This window comes from Peromyscus eremicus, chromosome 6 (genome assembly GCF_949786415.1).
Source record: "Peromyscus eremicus chromosome 6, PerEre_H2_v1, whole genome shotgun sequence".
NCBI classification, from domain to species: Eukaryota; Metazoa; Chordata; class Mammalia; order Rodentia; family Cricetidae; genus Peromyscus; species Peromyscus eremicus.
The window spans coordinates 112,413,361-112,435,182 of record NC_081421.1 but is presented as its reverse complement, the minus strand read 5'-3'; the positions used below and the strand labels follow the sequence as shown (position 1 = coordinate 112,435,182).

At 36.8% G+C, this 21,822-nt stretch overlaps 1 protein-coding gene across 2 annotated transcripts in view; it reads right to left on the bottom strand.

Annotated features, from left to right (window-relative positions):
* Positions 1–21,822, bottom strand: part of Unc5c (unc-5 netrin receptor C) — a 350,025-nt gene that overhangs the window by 110,455 nt on the left and 217,748 nt on the right. For both annotated transcript variants that reach the window (XM_059265033.1, XM_059265034.1), the window contains exon 3: positions 1,837–1,980. In XM_059265033.1, the coding sequence (XP_059121016.1) occupies positions 1,837–1,980 (144 nt within the window). The remainder of the gene's footprint in view (positions 1–1,836; positions 1,981–21,822) is intronic.

Below are 21,822 nucleotides of genomic sequence, written 5' to 3'. Positions count from 1 at the left end.
TGCCAGGTCCTAACTCTTCACCCTCGCATTTTTCCTGACTCCCAGCCTCCCCTTCCTCTTGTCAAACAGGAATCCCATGTGTTTGTACTTGTCTGCTGCAGTTCTCTATACATAACTCCTTCCCTCCTGGTCCCAGGGTGGGCAGGGAGTCAGAGCTTGGCTTCACAGCAGACCTGACCTTTTTTCTCCCAAGCATAGCATCTCCCCTGGCCCTGCTTGGTTTATTTCACAGCACACATCATCTGTCCCTACCTAATCATTATTTATTTTATCTAGAGTTTACTTTGTCTCACCAGGTCACTCCCAAAGTATAAAACTGTCCAAGGACAAGGAAAAAAAAACGTTGATGAGATGTTTGCTGAAGAAATTAGCCTTTGAAAATCATGAAGATAAATACAGGCTGAAACAAGTAGGCACGAATTACAGTTGAAGGTCAAGGAAACTGAAATAGTTCAAATCCAAATAACATTTAGCAATCCTTAGTGATCAGAGCTGGAGGTGTTGGAAATGGAGATAGATCACAGCATGTACTTGTTACACAGTAAGATGTGTCTCCCTCCCCAATTCATATGCTTAATCACAACTTCCAGTAGCTTGGAATGTGATGACATTTGGAAAATGAGGCCTTTAAAGAGGTGATTAACTTAAAACAAGGCTGGATGGGTCATATTCCAACCCAACTTGTTTCTTATAAGAAAGAGAAATGTAGACTCACAAAGAGACACCAGGGAAGGATCCCAGGAGTCATTTGAGGACTCAATAACAAAGCAGCTGTCTGCAAGGTCCAGAGAGGCCTCAAGGAGAATCCAAGCCTGCTGACACCTCCATCTTGGACCTCTAGCTTTCAAAACTACAACAAAGAAAATTTCTGACTTTTAAGCCACCTAGTCTCTGTTGTTTTGATTTGGAATTTTGCATTTATCCGACAATCTCTGCTATTGTGAAGTGGGGTGGAAGTGAGATGCGGCTTGTGTTTTAGGAAGCCTGGACTGATTGAATAGAGGACTGAGTGGGGACACGAGCTCACCGGGAAGCATCACAGATCTAGATCAAGAGGAAAGGAAGCCAGAGATGCGTGTGTTGACATCAGTCAGTACTGAAGAGATGTTGTGACATAGTTAATGTGATATTGACATCTGCCACAAAATATGACTTAATAAAATGCAGTGGTATAAGTTCAGCAAACAAACCATGAATCTCAGTGGTCACAACATCTGTTAGAAAGACTGTCAACATGGCATGTAATATAGGCTCTGTCAGCCTTCACAAAGGGGCTCTGTGGAGGTAGGGCTCATCCATCCAGATTAGCACATCAATGAATCCAAGAAGCTTTACAATGAAATCTCTGTAACTATGTAAAACAAAAATGTTCCTTACATTTCATTGATTATCCTTGCTTGAGAGGCACTTTTGCCCTCTTTCTGAACTGTAATGTTTTAGAAATGAACATTTTTGGAGTGTGTTTCAATGCACTAGCATAGCTTTAGTGTAAGCAAGGAACCTTGGCCTGGAGACCTCTAGTTCCCCTAGAAACACTGTTTAACAACTAAAAACAAAACAGAACAAAAACCAGAACAAAACACAACACTTGGTTCTACCATGGTCTGACTGCCATTCGATCTAAAAGCAAGTCAAAATCTAATGGGAGTTCCTCAGTACTTTGAAAGAAAGAACTAAGGTGATTTCAGAGGAACTAGGATTCAAATGCAGAACTCTGGGGGCAGTTTTGGGATAGGAACTCTGAATCGAGTTCTTTGGTGTAAGATCAACCTCTGCCTGAGCTTTCAAACCTTCCCATCTGTTTGGACCCAAGAAAGTCAGAATTCGCTAACTCACAGGCAATGCGCACATATGCCTTCCGACTCTTCGTGGTGCCTGCTGAACTCCAGGCCACACACTGGCACCAGTAATCTTCAGGCCCAAACAGTTCCTCCACTTGCTGGCGTGAAATCTCAATGCTCACTTCTCTCACAATGAGACCTGACAAGAGAAAAAAAAGGTTCAAGTCAAGAGAAGATCTGCACATAAAACATGAAGCAAGCATATTCCCCCCCAGGGATCCCATTTGAAGTCATCAACCACCATCCAGATATTACCTCCCACCTATCATTTTCTGAAGACTCCAATTACTGCAGTCCATGTATTTATTCTTTTATTTGCTATTTCAAGTCTTTAATATTCATCTGAAGATGAAAGTGGAGTGAATCTATAACCTCACAAAATTTCATTTCCTCCTATCTAATTCGATAATATTCATCTCCTACCAGGTTATATCCCTGTTACTAAAATGGTATCATCTTGGCTTTCAAGTTTCCTCAAGATTCTATGTTATTTATATAGGTTGTGGCTAAGATGCACAGGTATTGTAAACAGCTTTTTACAATGGAGTCTTCCTAGTACTTCAAGAAAAGAAAGAAAATAACCCAAATCTATAAAATCAGTGGTGATAATTTAAAAACCACTTTAACAGATCTGTTAGAAAATATAACAGCACATCATTTTTATTGTAATACATTATACCTTCAGTTATCTAGAGAACATATGACTTTTAAAAGGTTTTCCTGTACAATAGTTTGGAAGTTCACATGTTTACCAGTAATTGTAATGTAATTGAAATTCCAAAGAAGTGTCTTCAGCTACAGTGTTGAAATAATTCAAATTTCTGTTTCTTGTGTAACAAAATTGAACTGAAGATTACCATTTCAATGGCATTTATTTGAGGTATTATGGTGAGTTCAGATATTCATTCTGCAGTGTGTCTCTTTGCAATGACCAGAAGAGATTAACTGAGTGATATATGTGGGCAGCTGCCAGTTCACCAGGATTGAATGTACACTTTTCCAGAATGAAGTGTTCATTGAGAGCAATAGCAGAACACCCATAGGGAGCAAGGGAATTTGCTCTGAGCCAAGTATGTACACAGTAAGAATGATAGAATGAATTGATTTTTGTCTATTAACTTTATATCCATCAATCCATTCATTGTTCATTGATATTTATCAAGTATGCTAAGAATGATCACATAGGAGTTACTTTGTTTACATTATGTGGTAAGAGGTACTCAAAATATAGGAAGAAGCAATAAAGAGAATTACGAGATTAGGAATCAAAAAGACCACCAAACACTGTCCAGAGAGAGCAGAGGTATGAAATGGAAGTAGAGACAAGAAAGGGTCCAGTTTGGACATTTGTATTCTAATGGTTCTCAAAGTGTGACTCCCAGAATGGCATTTTTGGCATCACTTGAGGGCCTGTGGGAAATGCAAATTCTCAAACCTTACTCCAAATTCATTCATTAGGAAACATTGGAGACAGGACCAGCCAGTCTGTGGGCTTTTAACAAGCCTGCAAAGTAAGTAATGGCATATACTAATTTGGAGAATTCGTCTATACAATGCTTAAGAATTTGGATTTCTTTCTGAAAGCCATGTATATCGTTGAGGTGTTTTAAAGCAGATGACTTGGGAAGAGGACTATTGAATACATTTGTGAGATAGACAATATCTATACATTTGTAGACATGTGTTTGGACTTTAATAAACTACGAAGTATAATGATACTTAAAAATGTTTTTATGATGGGTGACAGGAAGTGGTATGGCTTCTGGAGACCTTGAAAGGGAGATATCTAAGATGTATTCAAACCATTTTAGAGAAATCAGAGAAATTCATAGGCACCCAACAGAGATAAGAACCAACTGAAGTGAATGGCATTTTCTATCAAGAACTGATGGGGTTCGAGTCATAGGCCCTTAGATCTCCTGAAAACTGAATTTTATTGAAGCCTGGGAAAGCATGTATTACATATCTAGGGCAGGACAAGATCCTGAAGGGACAACTCTATTGTCAAATTTATAATTTAATATTATTTTAAAGTTTGAACATTATTAATTTTTTTATATTTATTTAACAGACAGTTTAAAAGGCACTTTCTGGTAAATGGCATAGTCCAACCCTTAGTTCAGCTGTGAAAAGGACACAAAGAATTATACTTATCAACATCTAGCTAATACAACAAGCTTCATAGCAAGAATCCTAAGCAAAAACTTTTCTTTTTATTTCCTAGGTCTTCCTCAGGTCCCAGTTTTCTAATCTTGTTGCAGTTTTCCTCATTAATATCTCGAAATCATTCTGCTAAGTAAAGGAAGACAGCTTCCATTCTCACCCTCACCTCCTTTTTCTCCTTACTCTCCCTGTTTAGTGCTTTTGCCTGCCTTTCTTGCTAAAGCATGCCATCTTTATATGGAAGTCCAGTTACTGGAAACAAAGCTCTTCCTTTAAAGTTGTTGCAGGAAATTTACAGTCACCAAAGGGCTGATAAACCTGCAGTGTGTATTTACTTCTAACTATAATGGCTCTTTCTAAAATGCAGAAGAGCAACAAATGGGCTACGGATATTAAAACCACATACAAGTATTTTTTGTCCTGAGATGATAACCTCAGGTTTCACTCCCCTCCCATTTACTTGAAGTAATTACTGGCAACCTAATTAAATGATGGTGGAACTTCACCAGGTCCACTATATCCGTGAGACTGAATAGGTTTGTGAATGTTTCTGTTAACCACAAATCCGAAGCCTTTTAAGAAGCCACAGACCAACTCTCCTGCTACTGGAGCTATTCATACTATGAATGTTCTGAATTATGTGGCCCAGGCTCCCTGTGGGCACTAGAGTCCAGCACACATGGAGGGCTTTCTTCAGCTTTACAGACACCCCATTCAGGAGCACATGAACTAATTACAGTTGTGTACAGTTGCTCGGCCACATGGCCCACACCGTTTACATTCCCATATTGGGCCAATGGCCAAGTAAGAAAGGACTGCAGCATGAAGTATCTAAATATTTAGAGCTCAGGATTCCCTGGGATCCTTTGCATTATTCAGGCTTTCAGCTACACAGTTATGTACAGTTTTTTTTTCATTGCCGTAAGTAATTTCATTACCTATGACATCTTGCTCATCAAACAAGAGCCTAGCGATTTCAGTAAAAAGTAAGTAATATCATTTCTCTTTGAAAGAAGAATTTCACAGCTTCTTGAAGTCCCGAGATGCAAGAAACAAGCCTTCTCAAAATCTGAAAAACCATCAGCATTTCTTCCAAGGAAAACTCCTTTGAAGAGACTTGGGAACTTGAAATTGGCTTCAGGTTATTTAAGGGTTAGGGGAGTGCTACAGGATTTACACAAATACAAATGAGTGGTTTCCATCACATCTGATAACATCAAAGATTTCTCATCACTTTCTTTAATAGTGGCATCTCAAAGATGCAGGCTGTTTGAAGTTTGCAGTCATTTGTGTCTATAATAGATTTCATTGTTGTTTGGGAACCAGAGTGCAAGGAATTTATTAGCTTGTTATATCAAGAACTCTTACAATAAGTATGAATGTGCACTTGGTAAGAGGAAGGTTCAAACGGATATGAAAATCCAGATAGAAGTTCAACTCTCTGATTGCATCCTTGTGAGGCTCTACATTAATAAAAAAATGAGACTTGTATATTACTATAATTTGATCACAAATACATGTGTAATTGATTTTTAAGCACCCATATCCCCATAGAAATATGATATTTAGTCCTGTCAAATGACTGTCTTAGAAGTTCACTAATGTCAGATATTTTGTTAGGTTGTATAATTGAAAAGACAGGCCAAACATCACTCAGCCTGAAGATGTTAATTTATTGCATGAAAGTACTTCTTTATAAATTAATTCCTAAAAGCTATATACCAACCCACTACAATCATCCCAGAGATCTATGGATGGATCAACATACAACATAAATTAATAAATGTAATCCAACACATAAATAGACTCAAGGGCAGAAACCATATGATCTCATTAAATACACGAAAGATCTTTGAAAAAAAATCCAACATACTTTCATGACAAAAATCATGGACAGTCTAGGGATACACAGGGACATATATCAACATAATAAAGGTAATATACAAAAAGTCCATAGCCAACATTATGCTAAATGGAGAAATACTCAAAGCATTTTCACTAAAATCAGGAAGTGTAGAAGGGAATTCACTCTCTCCACTAATATTCAATATAATCATTCAAGGTTTTGACTATAGCAATAAGATAAGAGAAATAGATAAAGTGAATGCAAATAGAAAGGGAAGAAGTCAAAGTATCCTTACTTGCAGATGATCTATCTATATACATAAAATAACCTAAAGACTCTACCGGAAAACTACAAGTGACAAATACATTCGGCAAAGCAGTAGGATACAAAATTAACACACAAAAATCAGTATCCTTCCTATATACCAACAGTAAACATACTGAGAAAGAAATCAGAGAAATAATACCATCCATGATAGCCTCCACAAAATTAAAATTTCTTGAAATATTTCTAATCAAGGAAGTGGAATACTTGTATAGTGAAAACTTTAAGACACTGAAGAAAGAAATTTGTGTGACTAACCAACCAATTTCTGATTGGATTTAAGGTCCACTGCATGAGATGGAACCCATCCCTGACACTGTCCCTGTGGCCAAAAACCTGACAGTACATAGGTCAGGGGCCTTTGGGACTATTGTGCTAAAGAAACACAGCAACAAAATGACTGTTACGGACATTCTGCTATAATCATAGATCAGTGTCTTGCTCAGCCGTCATCAAAGAAGCTTCCTCCTACAGTAAATGGAAACAAATATAGAACCATATTTGGACAATGCGCAGAGAGTGAGAGGCATTGGTGCACTAGGTCCTAAATAGGGTGTCTCCATCAATTCTCTCCTCTCACAGCTCAGAAAATCCTGTGAAAGAGGAGACAAAAATATTGTAAGAGCCAGAGGGGATGAAGAACACCATGGAAACAAGGCACATATGAAGTCACAGAGACTGAGGGAGCCGCAAATGTTCCTAATGCTTGTGGGTTGATAGCATTAATTTCATGAAAACATCTATCTTACCAAAAACAACCTACAGGTTCAATAGAGTCCCCATTAACATTCCAAGACAATTCTTCACCAAGCTGAAAAAAAAATTTCAAAGTTCACATGGGACCACCAAAGACCCAGGATAGCCAAAACAATCCTAAATGATAATAATACTTTAGGAGTTATCAATATGAATGATTTCAAATTATATTACAACAGTATAACAGAAATCCCAGCACGTTACTGACATAAAAACAAACACATCAATCAACTGAATAGAACTGAGGACCCAGATGAAATCCCAGAGCCCTATTTCCAGATGATTTTGACAAAGAAAAAAAAAAAAAAACATGTTGGAGGAAAGCCAAAAAATGGTGCTGGTGAAATTGGATGGTTACATGTTAAAAGAATGAAATTAGACATGTGTCTCTCACCCTGTAAAAAACTCAACTCCAAATGGGTAAAGGACCTCAACATAAGACATGACATCCTGAGTCTGTTAGAGGAGAAAGAAATATGTTTCAACTTAGAGGCATAATAAAGGAACGTTTGAACAGGACACTAGTCACAGCAGCATTTGGGTCAACAATTGAAAAACAGAACTTCATGAGACTAAAAAGCTTCTTTACAGCGAAGGACACCATAATTCCAGTGAAGAAGCAGCCTTCACTGAGCCTGCAGAATCGGAAAAATCTTTGACAGCTATATATCTGAATAATAGTTAGTGTCCAGGATATGCAAAATATCCCCCCAAAAAACTGAACACCAAGAAAGCAAACAATCCAATTAAAAATTGTTTTATGAAATCAAACAGAGTTTACAAAAGAAGAGAAAAAAATGGATGAAGAATATTTTTAAAGGGTTCAATATCCATATCCATCAGACAAATGAAAAGTTTGAGATATTATTCTGTTGTAGAATATTATTGTAATCAGACAAAGATGTGTTACATTTGTTTATGTTTCAGAATATTACTTTAACTGTGTAAAGGTGTGTGGCTTTTGTTTATGCTGCATTTGTTTAATTATGTAAAGATGTGTTGCATTTGTTTCATTTTGCATGCCTGAGGCACATGATTGGTCTAATAAAAAGTTGTATGGTCAATGGCTAGGCAGGGGAAAGATAGGTGAGTCTGACAAGCGTAAAGAATAAATAGGAGGAGAAATCTAGGAATGAAGGGAAGAATGAGAGAAGGAGGAGAGATCCAGGGACATGCCCGGGGCAAGAAGGCAGCCAGACACCAGCCAGACAGCCAGAGAAGCAGTGAAAGTGAGATATACAGAAATAAGAAAGGTAATAAGCCTGATGCAAAAGAAAGATAAAGAGAAACAGGTTAATTTAAGTTAAAAGAACTAGCCAGAAACGTTCCTAAGCTAGGCTGATCATTCAAAACTAATAATAAGTTTCCATGTCATGATTTGGGAGCTGGTTGCAAAGAAAAGGGTTGGTACATTACCCTGGTCAGAATGGGAAAAAAAAAAAAAAAAAAAAAAAAAAGACAACAAATGTTAGCATGAATATGGGGAAAAACAGACTTATTCAGTGTTGATGCTTAGTGCAAGCTGGTCCATCCACTATGCAAATCTGTGTAGAAGTGCCTTAAAAAGCTAGAAATAGATACAACACAGTATAATCCAGCTACACTTCTTTTCATATTTCCAATGGACTCTTTATCCTACTAAAGGGACACTTTCTCATCCATGGTCACTGTTGCTCCATTTGCAATAGCCAGGAAATAGAAACAGCCTAGATAATTAGCCTATCAACTAATACATGGATAATAAATGTAGTATAATGGAATATTGTGCAGCTATAAAGAAAATTAAAGTTATGTAATTCACAGGTGAATGGACAGAGCTAGAAATAATCATTCTGAGCAAGATAAACTAGATCTAGAAAGACAAACACTCTGAATACTAGACTTGAATCTTCAGATTAAAGTGTTTGAACTGCAGTAACCACAGAGGTTAGTAAATCATGTCCATGAGGGGACTTCAAGGGAATGGGAGGATAGAATGCAAGTGATATAAAGGTACACAGTGAATAAACAACAGAAAGAATTCAGTGGGTTAGGGGATGAAAGGGCAATGTAGGCAAGAGAGTATATGGAGAGACAACTAACACTTAATATCTTTAAAAAGAATTTAAAATGGTGCTACCACATAACAGGGAGATAAATACCATAGATTACCATACACAAAGTCAAGTTCCACGTACAGGTTACTTCTTTTTTATGAGTTGTTGGCCAGTGGGGACTCCTAGATTTCTCCCCAAAACATAATAGGCTCTTGCCATTGTTTTGCCTATCCTGCAGAATGTGATGATGGTACCTTATTGCTGAAGACACCACACACTTGAGTCATAAAATACAAAAAAATCAAGCTTGTACCAACATGGAAGTGTCATCCCTACTAGCTATCTTTAGTAATGCTAGAAGGTTCTATACATAGTACTAGGGAGGAAAATCAATCAGTAGTCTCACCCACCTATGACCTCTACAAGCTATAACAACTTCTGGCCTGGCAAGTTAATGCTCATTGCTATAATAGTGGTACAAATGAATGTTATGGGAGTAACTAATCACATGCTGGTTGGATTTAAAGACAACTCTATAAGTCAGAACTCATACCTGATACCACTAACCAGACCAATAACCTGTGGCTGTCTAGGTCATAGATCCTATGGGGGAACCTAGTACTATTGTTCTGCTAAATAAGCACAATAATAAACTGTATCCTGTTATTAACTTTATAACCATAGACCAGTACATCACTTAACTCTCATCAGAGGTGATTCTTTTTTAAGTATCTAGCTATTAATACAAAGACTCACAATTGGTCAATGTACAGAGAAAAGAGACTGTGGTACATCTATATTATACCTTCTTACATCACGACTCAGGGATTACTATAGAAGAGCATGTGGAAAGACTGTAAGAGCTACAGGTAGTGGATATCTATAATGAAACCGCATTTGTTAGACATGGCAGGGCCACTTGATACATGAACACATAGAGGTTGCATGTACAAGACTTGCAACAGACCGGGACAGTAAAAATCCAAGCCTTGGTGGGAAAGAGGTCTTATGAGGTCCCACCTCTACATGAAGAGTTATTGACAATTGATGTGTGCTAGGGGAAGAAGAGATAGTTTTGTTTTATTTTTAGGGGCACAGCTCCTGAGAGCCGAAAAATATTCTATGAGGCTGTCCTATATCCATTCATATACAGGCAGCACTAAGTGGGAATCAGTGAGTTTTTAAAAAAAGAGCACATGAAGTTTTCAGAGACAGAAGATACAGGGGGATATTGCAGGGGAAGGGAAAGGAGAGGGATTTGATTGAAACAAATTATATGCATACATTAAATCATCAAATAAAAATTACAAGTTAAGTTTACACAATGTCATAAAACATTTTTTCAAAATGTTCCATCTGTGTCTGCGAGACAGTCTGAGTGTTTCACTGAACCCCATTCTAAGCAAACAGATTTTGGGGTTATGCATGCTTGAGCTACAGTTCTCATTCCTCCTAATGATTTTATCTTTCCTATGGTAAAAACAAGTTATGGGACATCATATCCCACAGGCTTGCCAAGTTAGTTTCCTTTACAATCCCTTTAAAGGAAACAGAGCTGTATGACTCTGCCAAATTTCATTCCAGGACATTCACAGTTAGGATACGAGCTGGTGGGAAATGTACAAAGTTGCAGGTAGTGCTGCTCTGGAATGCATTACAACACTTTATTGAATTAGTGTGGTCTCCTTCTCAGGCTCTCATTCAGATCCTAATCCTATTAGTCTTCACTAATATGATCTGAAATATGAAACATGCCAGCTCTAAATATCTTAATGTAAATTAAATCACAAAACACCTTGTCATTCTTTAAAAGGATGTCACATGTTAAAAACTGATAGTTGTTCTAACAACCTCTACCTCTCACTATAATAATGAAAACATGATAACTCAAAAGGTAGAACTTTACAATTAAGATACCAGTTTATGTTAGACAAAGTTATCTGGTAATCTTTAAACTACAACAAGGAAGGAGGACACTATAAAAACAATTAACTATGTTTGAGACTTTTTTTGTGAATTTTACTGTAACAGTCAATATATAAGTAGACTAATATAAATAAAATTATTTCATGCAATTGAGAATTGATGTACAGTAGTATGCTAGCTTGATTATGGCTATAATTTTGTTAACATTGCTTGTCTTTGAGATAAAGATGAATTTAACAAATGAACAGCTTAAAAAGATAGTCATGAAGAAACAGAAAATCTGAACATATCAATGATGATTGATGAGATTGAATCAGTAATGAACTGTCTCCCACCAAAGAAAATGCAGGGAGTGGTGGTTTTATTACTAAATTATACCAAATATTCAAAGAATGAATTCAAAGGCTAGTTCTTTTCAAAATTTTCCCAAACTTAAAGATGGATTCTTTTTTATTTCCTCTTACTGGCTAGCATTGTCCTTATATGAAAACTAGACAAGGAAAGTATAAGCAAAAGAGAAGTCAATGACCCAGAAAAACAAAGAGGTGAAAATCCTCCAAATATCAGTGAGCTGAATTCAGCAGCCTATTAAAAGGATTGCACATTATTATTAAGTTTTATTTCTCATATGGAAGGAAGGTTCAGCATACACATATCAACTGGTGTAGCATATCACAGTAATAAAATGATGGAAAAAATTTCTGATCATCTCAATTTGAAAAAGGCGCTTTAAAAAGCTAATACCCATTCATGGTTTAAAATAATTGTCTCAACAAGTTAGACAGAGAATGACTATATTGCAACATAATAAGGGATACATTTTAAAAAAGATTTATTTAATAAATTGTATACTAATAAAGACTTTTTGTAGCAACCCATAATGGGTACAAATAAGGGCTATATCTGATGAACCCTCAAGCAGCATTATATTTATAGGAAGAATTGAAAGCATTTGCTCTAATTCCTGGAGCAAGACAGAGACACCCCTCCTCACCACTTTCATTTAACAGTACTTAATGGAAGTCTTTATCAAAATAATCAGACAAAAAATAAAGGACACCCAGAGAGGAAAGGAGGAAGTTGTACTGCCACCTCTTGGATAATAACATCTTGCATATAGAAAATTTTAGATTCCACCAAACACCCCACCCCATACCCCTCCAAAAAAAAAAAGACAAAACCAAAAAATCTATTTCAATTGATCAACAAATCTATTAAAATTGCAAGATAGAAAACCAACACACACACACACACACAAAGAAAAAAAAATCTGTGTTATTTCTGTACATTAATACCAACCTAGAAAACTGAAGTAAACAAGCCCAATTATAATACTCATAGAACAAACAAACAAAAGAAATAATTTAATAAGGAGATTAAAGAGCTTTATAGTAAAAGCTACCAAAGATTAATGAAAAAAGTAATAAAAGATACAGAAGAATAGAGAGATATCTTTTATTCATGGATTGGACAAATTAACATTGGTAAAATACTCGTACTCCTAAAACAATCTACAGATTCAATATATTCTCCATCAGAATGGCAATGCTATCTTTCACCAAAATAACACCACGATCATGGAATATATAGGGAACCAAAGAAGATACCCAGTGTAGTATTAATAAATAGCAAAAGATGAAGGCATTACATTATACAATCTCAAGTCTACCATAAGTTTACAGTAATAAAAACAGTGTGGTCCTGGAATGAACACAGACACATGTACCAAAGGGAAAAACAAAAGGGACAGAAGCCAATTACACCTTCCCAGTCAATTGGGTTTCAACAAAATGTCAAAAATACACAATGGTGAATGAACAGTCTTCTTAATGATAGTATAATTGAATTTCTACACAAAGAAAAATTAACAGACATTCATCTCTCATAATAGAAACCATATCCATATATCATCTCAACATGAATTAAAGACTTAAAACTATGACTCAAACTGGTAGCACTGCAGAAAATGGACAGCACTGGTTTGGGCAATGTTATTGCTTAAAAAAAACAAAAAACAAAAAAACATAGACACTTGTACAAGAAGACAAAAACAGAGTACCAGGACTTCATCAAACAAAAAGCTTTGTAATAAGAGCTTAACATCCCAAATATAGAAGGTACTCAACTGACAATCAAGAACAAGTAATGTTGCAGTATGTATGTTTAACTATGCAAAGATGTGTTGCATTTGTTTAACTATGTTAAAATGTGTTGCATTTGCTCAATGATGTAAAGATATATTTCTGGTTTACCTTGTCTGCCAAAGGCACCTGATTGGTCTAATAAAAAGTTGAATGGCCAATACAGAGGGAGGAAGTTTAGCTGGAACTTCCAGACAAGGAGAGTAAGTAGGAGGAGGGACTTAGGCTTGGGAGGGGAGAAAGAAAATGAAATGACGGGGAGATGCCTGAGGCCAATCAGTCAGACACGAGGAGGGAAGAAAGTAGGACATACAGAATGAAAGAAAAGTAAATAGCCCCAAGGCAAAACAGATGAATACAAACAGGTTAAATTAAGTTAAAAGACCTGGTGAGACAAGCTTAAGCAAAGGCTGAGCATTTATGATTAATAATAATGTCTGTGTCTTTATTTGGGAGCTGGTTGGTGACTCAAAGAAAATGCCAACTACCACGTAACTGGTTAAAAAATGAGCAAAAGACTTAAACAGACATTTCTTGACAACCGACATAAAAGTACCAAGTATATGAAAGGAGATCCAAAAGCATAAATGATGTTAAATTAAAAGTATATTAAAATCAAGAGTTATTTCACATCAGAGTTAGAATGGCTATTGTTTACAAAGGACAAAAGTTAAGTGTTGACAAGGGTGTGCAATAAAGGAAGCTCTTGACATCATTGGTGGGACCCTAAATCATGACAGCCTTTATGAGAAACAGTGTGAATGTTTATTAATTAAAATTAAAAGCAGAAGTAGTATCAAAGCAATTCTCATGATATTACTAGATATAACTACAGACATTTCTTTGAACATGTCCATGAGTGCACATAATGAAGGCATTAGCCAGAAGCTCTGCTATTTAAAAGTCTGCAGTAGTGAATATGGGGAAAGATAGCTAAAATTAAGGGCCATTTGGAGGACAGTATAACAACCTAATACAGTAGAAGCTGCCCAAAATATTTATATATATGAAGGTGATCTAACTGAAATTGACAAATAATGAGGGAGTCCAACCAGCCATCTCTTGTCACCAAATGAAGCCTCTAGTACCAGGATTGGATTACATCTGATTGAGTTATTGGCCAAAAGGGTCCCATGGGAATCCCCAAACAACTCAGGCTATTGCTATACCATATTGCTCCATGAACTGACAGCAAGGCCCTGTTGCTGAAGAGAACACCTACACAACTGACTGAATATGGAGAAGTTGAAAAAGTGCCTACATAGAGCCTTCGCTCTTACATACTAGTGTCTTTGGTACATGAAGGTTCTTTGCATGCTATCAAAAGAGGAAGGTGAATACCAACCCAGGCACAGACCCTTTGATCTACAGTTGTGTCTTGTCTGGACAATATGCTAGTGCCGTGGTGGCACAAAGCTTCTGGGAGTAACCAACCAATATCTGATTTGATTTAAGGCCCACTCCATGAGATGGAACTCATACCCAACATTCCTTGGGTGACCAAGAACACGAGACTAAACATCCCAGAGATCTAGGGTAAAACAAAATACCACTATTCTAAAACAAAACAAAACAAAACAAATATAGAAATAAAATGACTCCTAAGGACATGTATTCATAGATCAATGTCATCATCAGAGAAGCTTTCTCCTACAGCATATGGGAACAAATACAGAGACCCACAGCCAGACTTTAAATTAGAGAATGAGAGATCTTGGAACACTTAGCCCTAAATAGATGTATCCATCAAATCCTTCTTCTCAGGGCTCAGGAAATCCCATGGAAGAGGAGGCAGAAAGAGTGTAAGAGCCAGAGAAGATAGAAAACTCCAGGAAAGCAAGGCCCTCAAAATCAACACGTTCAAAGCTTGTAGAAACTCACAGAGACCAAGGCTGCATATCTAGGGCCTGCTTGGGTCTGCACCAGGTCCTTTGTGTATGTATAGATTAAGCTTTGCAGGTTAGTGTTTTTATGGGATTTCTGAGTATATGATCATGTGTGTCCCTGTTTCTTGTATCTTTTCTTGGACTCTTTTTCTTCTGTTTGTTTTGTCAAATTCTGATGTGTTAGGTTTTGTTTTATCTTATCATATTATATTATATTTTATTATAAATAAAATAAAGTCTATTAGTTTTATAGCGAGAGACAGAAAGGGAATGGATCTGGATGGGAAGGGAGATGGGAAGGAACTTGGGGGAGTAGTTGGAAGGAAGCCATAATCAGGATATATTATGTGATAAAAAATCTATATTCAATATAAGGGGGAAAAAGTCTGTCTTGTGTGGATTATACTGATTCTTCAGCTTATTTAAACAATAAAACCCAATAGTTTACATAGGCACAGTCTGTCTCATCATGGCTTATAATGTAGTTCAATGCACTATTCTCTATATTGATGTATTTAATAAGGGGGATCACAGTTCAGAAAATTCTGAAGCTCTTTGAAGAAAGCTAGGGTGAACTTCACTTAGACAGAAATTGGGGAAAACAGAGAACTGGACCATTTGAGATCATTACTGAAGCATGGTTTAAGTACAAAGATATAGGGAGGTATCAAAGATAATTCAGGAAGAATATCATGAAAAAGAAGAGCACAGATATTAAAAAAAAGGAAACATACAGACCATTAGAGGTAGAGGAGCTCACATGTCCTGTGGAAAGAAATGGCTGTTGAATGAGGCAGAAGACAGATTCATAGTAAGCGCTGAGTGGCAGTCTGAAATGTGTGCTGTGTGGAACAGGAAGATTGGAAATTATAAATAGGTGAAATGACATTTTAAAAAATGCCATATGCTTTAAAGAGATTAATCTATGTTTACTAGTAATTTGACTTGAAGAGAATTTCAATAATTTTCATTTTAATTATTATAAAATTGTTTCAGATCTATGACCTTACATCAAGTCATTTATCAGAGGTGTTGAGAGCTTTTGTGTGTGTGTGTGTGTGTGTGACCTTCTGAAAACACTGATAATGGAAACCAGGCATATGTGTCAGGAATAATAATCATTCGCACTGCTGGTCTTTGATTCTGCATTTACTCCAAATGACTTGGAATCAAGCATTAAGAGCAGTCATCCTGGAGTGACTGCCACTCACAAAAGTCCAGATTCCATATACTGTCTTAGGGATGGCAGTTTTGTTTCCCTTAAAACTAGTAAGTTTCCTCTTCTTAATAAAACCTTTAAAAAGAAAATGTAAAGTTTGAGTTTTTAACATTTCAGCCTACATGGGACTTTTATTATTGCAATGGAACAAACTCCTATCAAACTCATAATGTGGGGATTAATGTGGGTAAGAAAATTAATTCTCCTCTCTATATTTGACCTGTCATTTTGTAAATCTTAAAGTTGTTAAGGCTTCCAAACATAACATGAGATTTTCTGTTTATTTATTTTAGTCATGCTGGGTTGCAAGAAAAAGATGGCAATAAGATTAGAAATGCAGTTTGATTTTTAAGATTTTTATTTTTAAGATTTCTGCTTTCAGCCAAGTCCTCTGGAATTTTACCAATCCCGTGGGGCCTAACTATTAAGACATATAGTGGCACTGCTATGCATCGTGAGCGGAAGTGTGCTCACACAGCTCTCCGATTCCTTATGTCGCTATCCAATAACATATGGAAGGCAGGACATTCAGCCACTGGATTGGAATTTCTAAGTAGGCTAGTTCTGAATAATTATGGACATAATACACAAAATTCATATTTAAATTAAGGTATAAATGGGTGAGCAAGTCATGACTTCTAGAGTCTTCACTTTTCTGCTATACCACAGGGGAAGCACTCACAGGTTATATGCTGTATCAAGTCTAGAATAATGTTCACAACATATTGAAGGTTTATAGAAAAAGACAGATTAATGAAAAAAATTCCCCGAGGACATTATATGTATCTATATGAGAGATGTGCCATTATATTTTAGAGGAAAGAAATGTTGAGTCATGATAGTAGCTATATAACTTCAACTTGCACAGAAAAATGAAAAAAAAAACCTATAATTTAAACTTTGAATATGGTAGGCATTCACACCAAAATTGAGGGACAGCATAATTGTCATGCTCTTTAGAGCCTCCATCCTTTTCTATAACAGCTGAGAAAATACAGATTTAATATAGTGAAAATATTCTTTTCACCTTCCTTTTTTTTTTAAAAGGAACTGTAATAACACAATTATAACTCACCAAGTCCAAGGAGGACAACTTCAACCTGAAACATGAGCTTTTGAATCCCATTTTTACAGAGAAAGAGATCACTGTATGGTCTGATATTTTCAAAATACTATTATATCCTGAAAGCCTTTCTGTCATTCTGGAGGGAAAGCTGATTTCCTGAAAATACCACCACCACCAAGTATAATATGCTTCCTTATTTTCTCTTTATCAGCACTGTAAACATCTCTTTGCTGTCCTGGTGATCACCTTGCATTTATTTTTCTCTTTCACCTTAGGTTTTGACACACAAGTTTTAAGGTAGAAATACAGAAGATAATACTGATGTAGATTTGTTGGTAAACCTTATTTATTTATTTATTTTTGAATTATAACTGTTTATTGATTCTTTGTGGATTTCACATCATGCGCCTTGGTTCCATTCACCTCCCATCCTGTCATTTTTTGCCCTCTGCCTTTGCAACCTCCCCCACCAAAATAATTTTTTTAAGTACAAACAACAACAACAACAAACTAAAAAACAAAACAAGCAAAAGAACAAAACAAAACAAAAAGTCTGAGTGGAAGCTGTAGTGTGTCACAGTGAGTCACACAGTGTATCCTGTAGTCCACACATCTTTACTTGTATGTGTTCATTACGATGCATCACTGGTCTGGTTCAAGGCCTCTGGCTTCTGCTACACCCTTGATACTGGGCCCTCACTGGGACTCCTCTTGGACACTATTGTTGCCTTGTGGCATGGAGAACATGAGAAATCTTGAAAAGAAGCTACTCTTACAGGTAGATAGTGGAGCAGACTGCTAAACCGAAGCATTTGCCTTTGACACACTCTATAACATTTTCTAGCTTGCTTTGTTTTGGATGTGGCCACAGAGAAATTCTAGTGAATAGTATAGAATTGCATGTGATTTTTCTCTTGCTGAACCTTTGGGAGAAATTGGTGGGCCTCTGCCTTCTGTTATTTCTCCTTCTGCGGCTGAATACAGAAGATGAGACTTGAGATGATGACTAAAATAGCAGGTTGAAGGCACCTACGTCATGCCCAACTAGGGAGTACATTATTACCCTCAATAAGACCTCCTACAGTAGACTGTCACAGAAACAGGCATTGGTTCTATTATGATTGAGCCATTTCATCTTGCTGTGAAGTCTGAATGTTCTTTAAGATTTGTATATTATAAAGTCTTAAATAATAAAGACAACAGAAAGTTAATAACATACTGCTTAGTATACAGTGGGTTCTCAATAAATTTCTAGGACATAAATAAAAGAAGAAAATAAAAACCACACAATGCTCTCGTAGTATGATTCAAAACTCAGCTCCAGGTTATTAAAACATTTTAAAAATTGTAGTAATTCTGAGTCTTAGCAAATATCTAAATGTTTAATTGCAATATATTTGAAATACTAAAAAATTCAGAAGAACTCACCTGTTATATACACAATATTTTTTTCAAAATACTATGTAATATATTCAAACTATCACTTCCCATGTGAATGTTGAACTGTGAAATATTGTGTCATTGTGTTTGATCTCCATTACCATCCTTTTATAGCAAACACATTTTGGTGCTTATTGTAAAAGGTAAGTAAACTGAAATTTGAAAAAACAGAAGAATGATACTTGGTGTTGAATATTGTTTGCAACTTGTAATGTCTTCATAGAAAATAGAAGAAAAGTAATGGTTTCCCACTGTGATTCCAATTTCCGGAGACGTTTATATAACTGCAAAATGTTGACAACTAAATAGGCAGCTTCAGTCATACGTCTGTTTATATCTCTAGGCAAAGTTTTGTTGTCGGCTCTTATATGTGTGTATGTATGTATGCATGTATGTATGTATGCATGCACGTATGTATGTATATATGTATGTACGTATACACACATACAAATATATTCTCCTCAAAGGATACATTCATATAAAAGTGGCTAAATAATTTCCAGAGGAAGAACATGAATGCAAACTATTTAATATGTGTAGTTACAGTTGTAAGGTGTGGAATCATGATTAATGATTCTAACATCAATAAGGATTATTGTGTTTTCAAGACTCACTGTTTTTAGTCAAGAGAAATTACTGCATAGGAACATCCAGTCTGAAGGATATCTATAAATTGCTGGAAATATAGCTAGGATTCAGCATGAAGTGGATACATCAAAGTCAGTATATTTGTGCACCTATTATCCCCGTGCACATTTATATGCATATTATTAATCTATTATTTTCTTTTTATCTATAAGATGGCATGTGCATACTTCATATCCTATTATACCGCTATTTAACTGCACTACTGCCAGGTTCCACTTACTTCTGCACTGTTGAATAAATTGGTGGTTAATAAATGTCCTTGGAAATATGCTTTGAGATAAATAATATGCTGCTGTATCTAATCATAAGTGTACATCCAGCATACATGTTTACTCTCAGAATCCTAACGAAAGACAGCTTCATTTAGTCTATGCATCCAGGGAGAAAGGAGAGGTAATTATAGAGCAGGCTTCTAAGAGAGCTTCCTTTATGACTCGGAATGGATATGTGGTTACAACAAAAACTTCATGACTGTTTAAAATCCTCTACTGCAAAGGAAATGCCAAATGACCGTGGAGATCAACATTCCAATTGTGCTTGCTCTATGTCATAAATCCAAGTGCTTGTATTGTGGGCTCACACCCACAGTAGACAAATCCATGGGACTCTCAGGATTCTAGCTCTCCCCTGCTGCCCTCTTGAAGGCAAATTTGGAGCATGCTGTGGGCATGCTATTCTTCTCCAGCAAGTGATATGATGAGGAGACAGGAAGGAAAGCAGGGGTGAAAATGCAGATATTGTACAAAGAAACATGTGTGCCCCTTGAAAAATATAAATAAGGCTGAGGGAATAATGCAGTTATTGGAGTTATTGCAATAATGCAATAATGGAGTTATTGGATGAGAATATAATCACCACTTTCTTCCTGATAATTTTCATGCTCTCGTTACATTTCACAACTTTGTAATTAAGACTTACATCCCTTGATCTATCTTATGTCAGTCCATCCCTATTGAAGTTTCCTGCTATTCAGCAGGGTTTCAAGTTTTTTCTTTTTTCTTTTTTTTGTGAAAATCTATCATGTAGGTGATCTAGAAATACCTTGAAGTATCATCTCTATTAAGATACAAGGGAGCTGGGCTCCAATAATTTTGGAGGGTGCCTTCTACTTCAAATGTTCTTGATAGAAAGTTCACTACTTAAAAAAAAATAAAACGCAAGGCAAAGTTTAAAAAAAGCAGAAGTAAATTTGAGAAGGTAAAAGGGGCCATACAAAGTCTCACCAAAGGTCCGTGTTTTACATAAAGCTGCAGTTGGGACTTCACTGAGGAAATCTCTGTACTTTTTATTTCTGGTTCAGAGGATTTACATGCTCTTTCTAATGATCTGGGCCTTCAGCTCTGGGTAATGTATCCCAGTCCCCAGCTTAGTGCTCATGCAAAATTGAAGCACTTTGGAGGCAGTTTAGTGGCTGCAGATGAATCTCAATGTGCAGGAAGAGGCATAATGGCTATTTAGCACTTGCTCAGAGAAGCTAAGGAAATCAGGGGGAAAAATCTATTGAACTTGAGCCATCTGGGAAGCCAACTGAGAGAGGCTCCATCACAGTGGGTTTGCATTCCCATTGTGTTGCTAGCCAAACAAAAAGGTGTGTGTGTGTGTGTGTGTGTGTGTGTGTGTGTGTGTGTGTGTGTGCAAATCTGTGCATGCTGTGCCTGTGTGTGTGTGCGTGGATGAGGGCATTAGGAAATGAAGATGGATCTTTGACTGTACTGGAAATTTGATTTGGCTTTGGCAACTACACAGGGAAAAAATGTAATCATGCAAGTTTTCAGGTCTTGGTGAGGGCCGAGACAGGGACAGGGCAGGGTTGGCATGAATTCTGTGGGCATGAGGAAAATGAGAGATAAGTATGGACAGAATGAGCAGCTCCTTTCCTGTCTCTGGCTAAGAGTGCAGCATGGCAGATCATAGGAGCTTTGGGAGGCTGATACCAAACACTAGAAGACAGTTGCCATCTGTTACAGCTGTACTTAGAAATAGAAAAAATAAAGCAGGGAAACAAGGCAGGCAGGTACTTTTATTTTGATCCTCCACCATGTCTACTAAGTGTGACCTTTGATTGATACATACTTAGTAAATATGCTAAATGGTGTATACCCTCAGAAAGATACACATGCTAAATTGTATGCACCCTTAAAAAGAACCACCTACGCTAGGATCCCTAAGATCCAAGAAAGCAACGCTCTTTGGCATGTGGCCTTTGCAAAAGTCACCAGTAGAAGAATATTGTGACTAACCTGGATTATCTTGGTGAACACCAAAGCCCACAGCAAGTGTCATCATACAAGACTCACAGAAGACAGCCCCAGGGGAGGAGGTGATTAAGGACTGAGACAGAGGCTGCACTGATGGGGCCACAATGCTGAGCAGCTACAAGAAGCTGGAAGAGACAAGGAATGCATCTTCCTCTGGAGTCACTGGGGGAGGAAGTGTGGACCTGCTAAATTTCAGATTTTTGTCCTGTGAGAAAAGAAACCAGTTGCTTGAAGTTACCACATCTGTGTTAATTTATGACAGCGGGCCTATT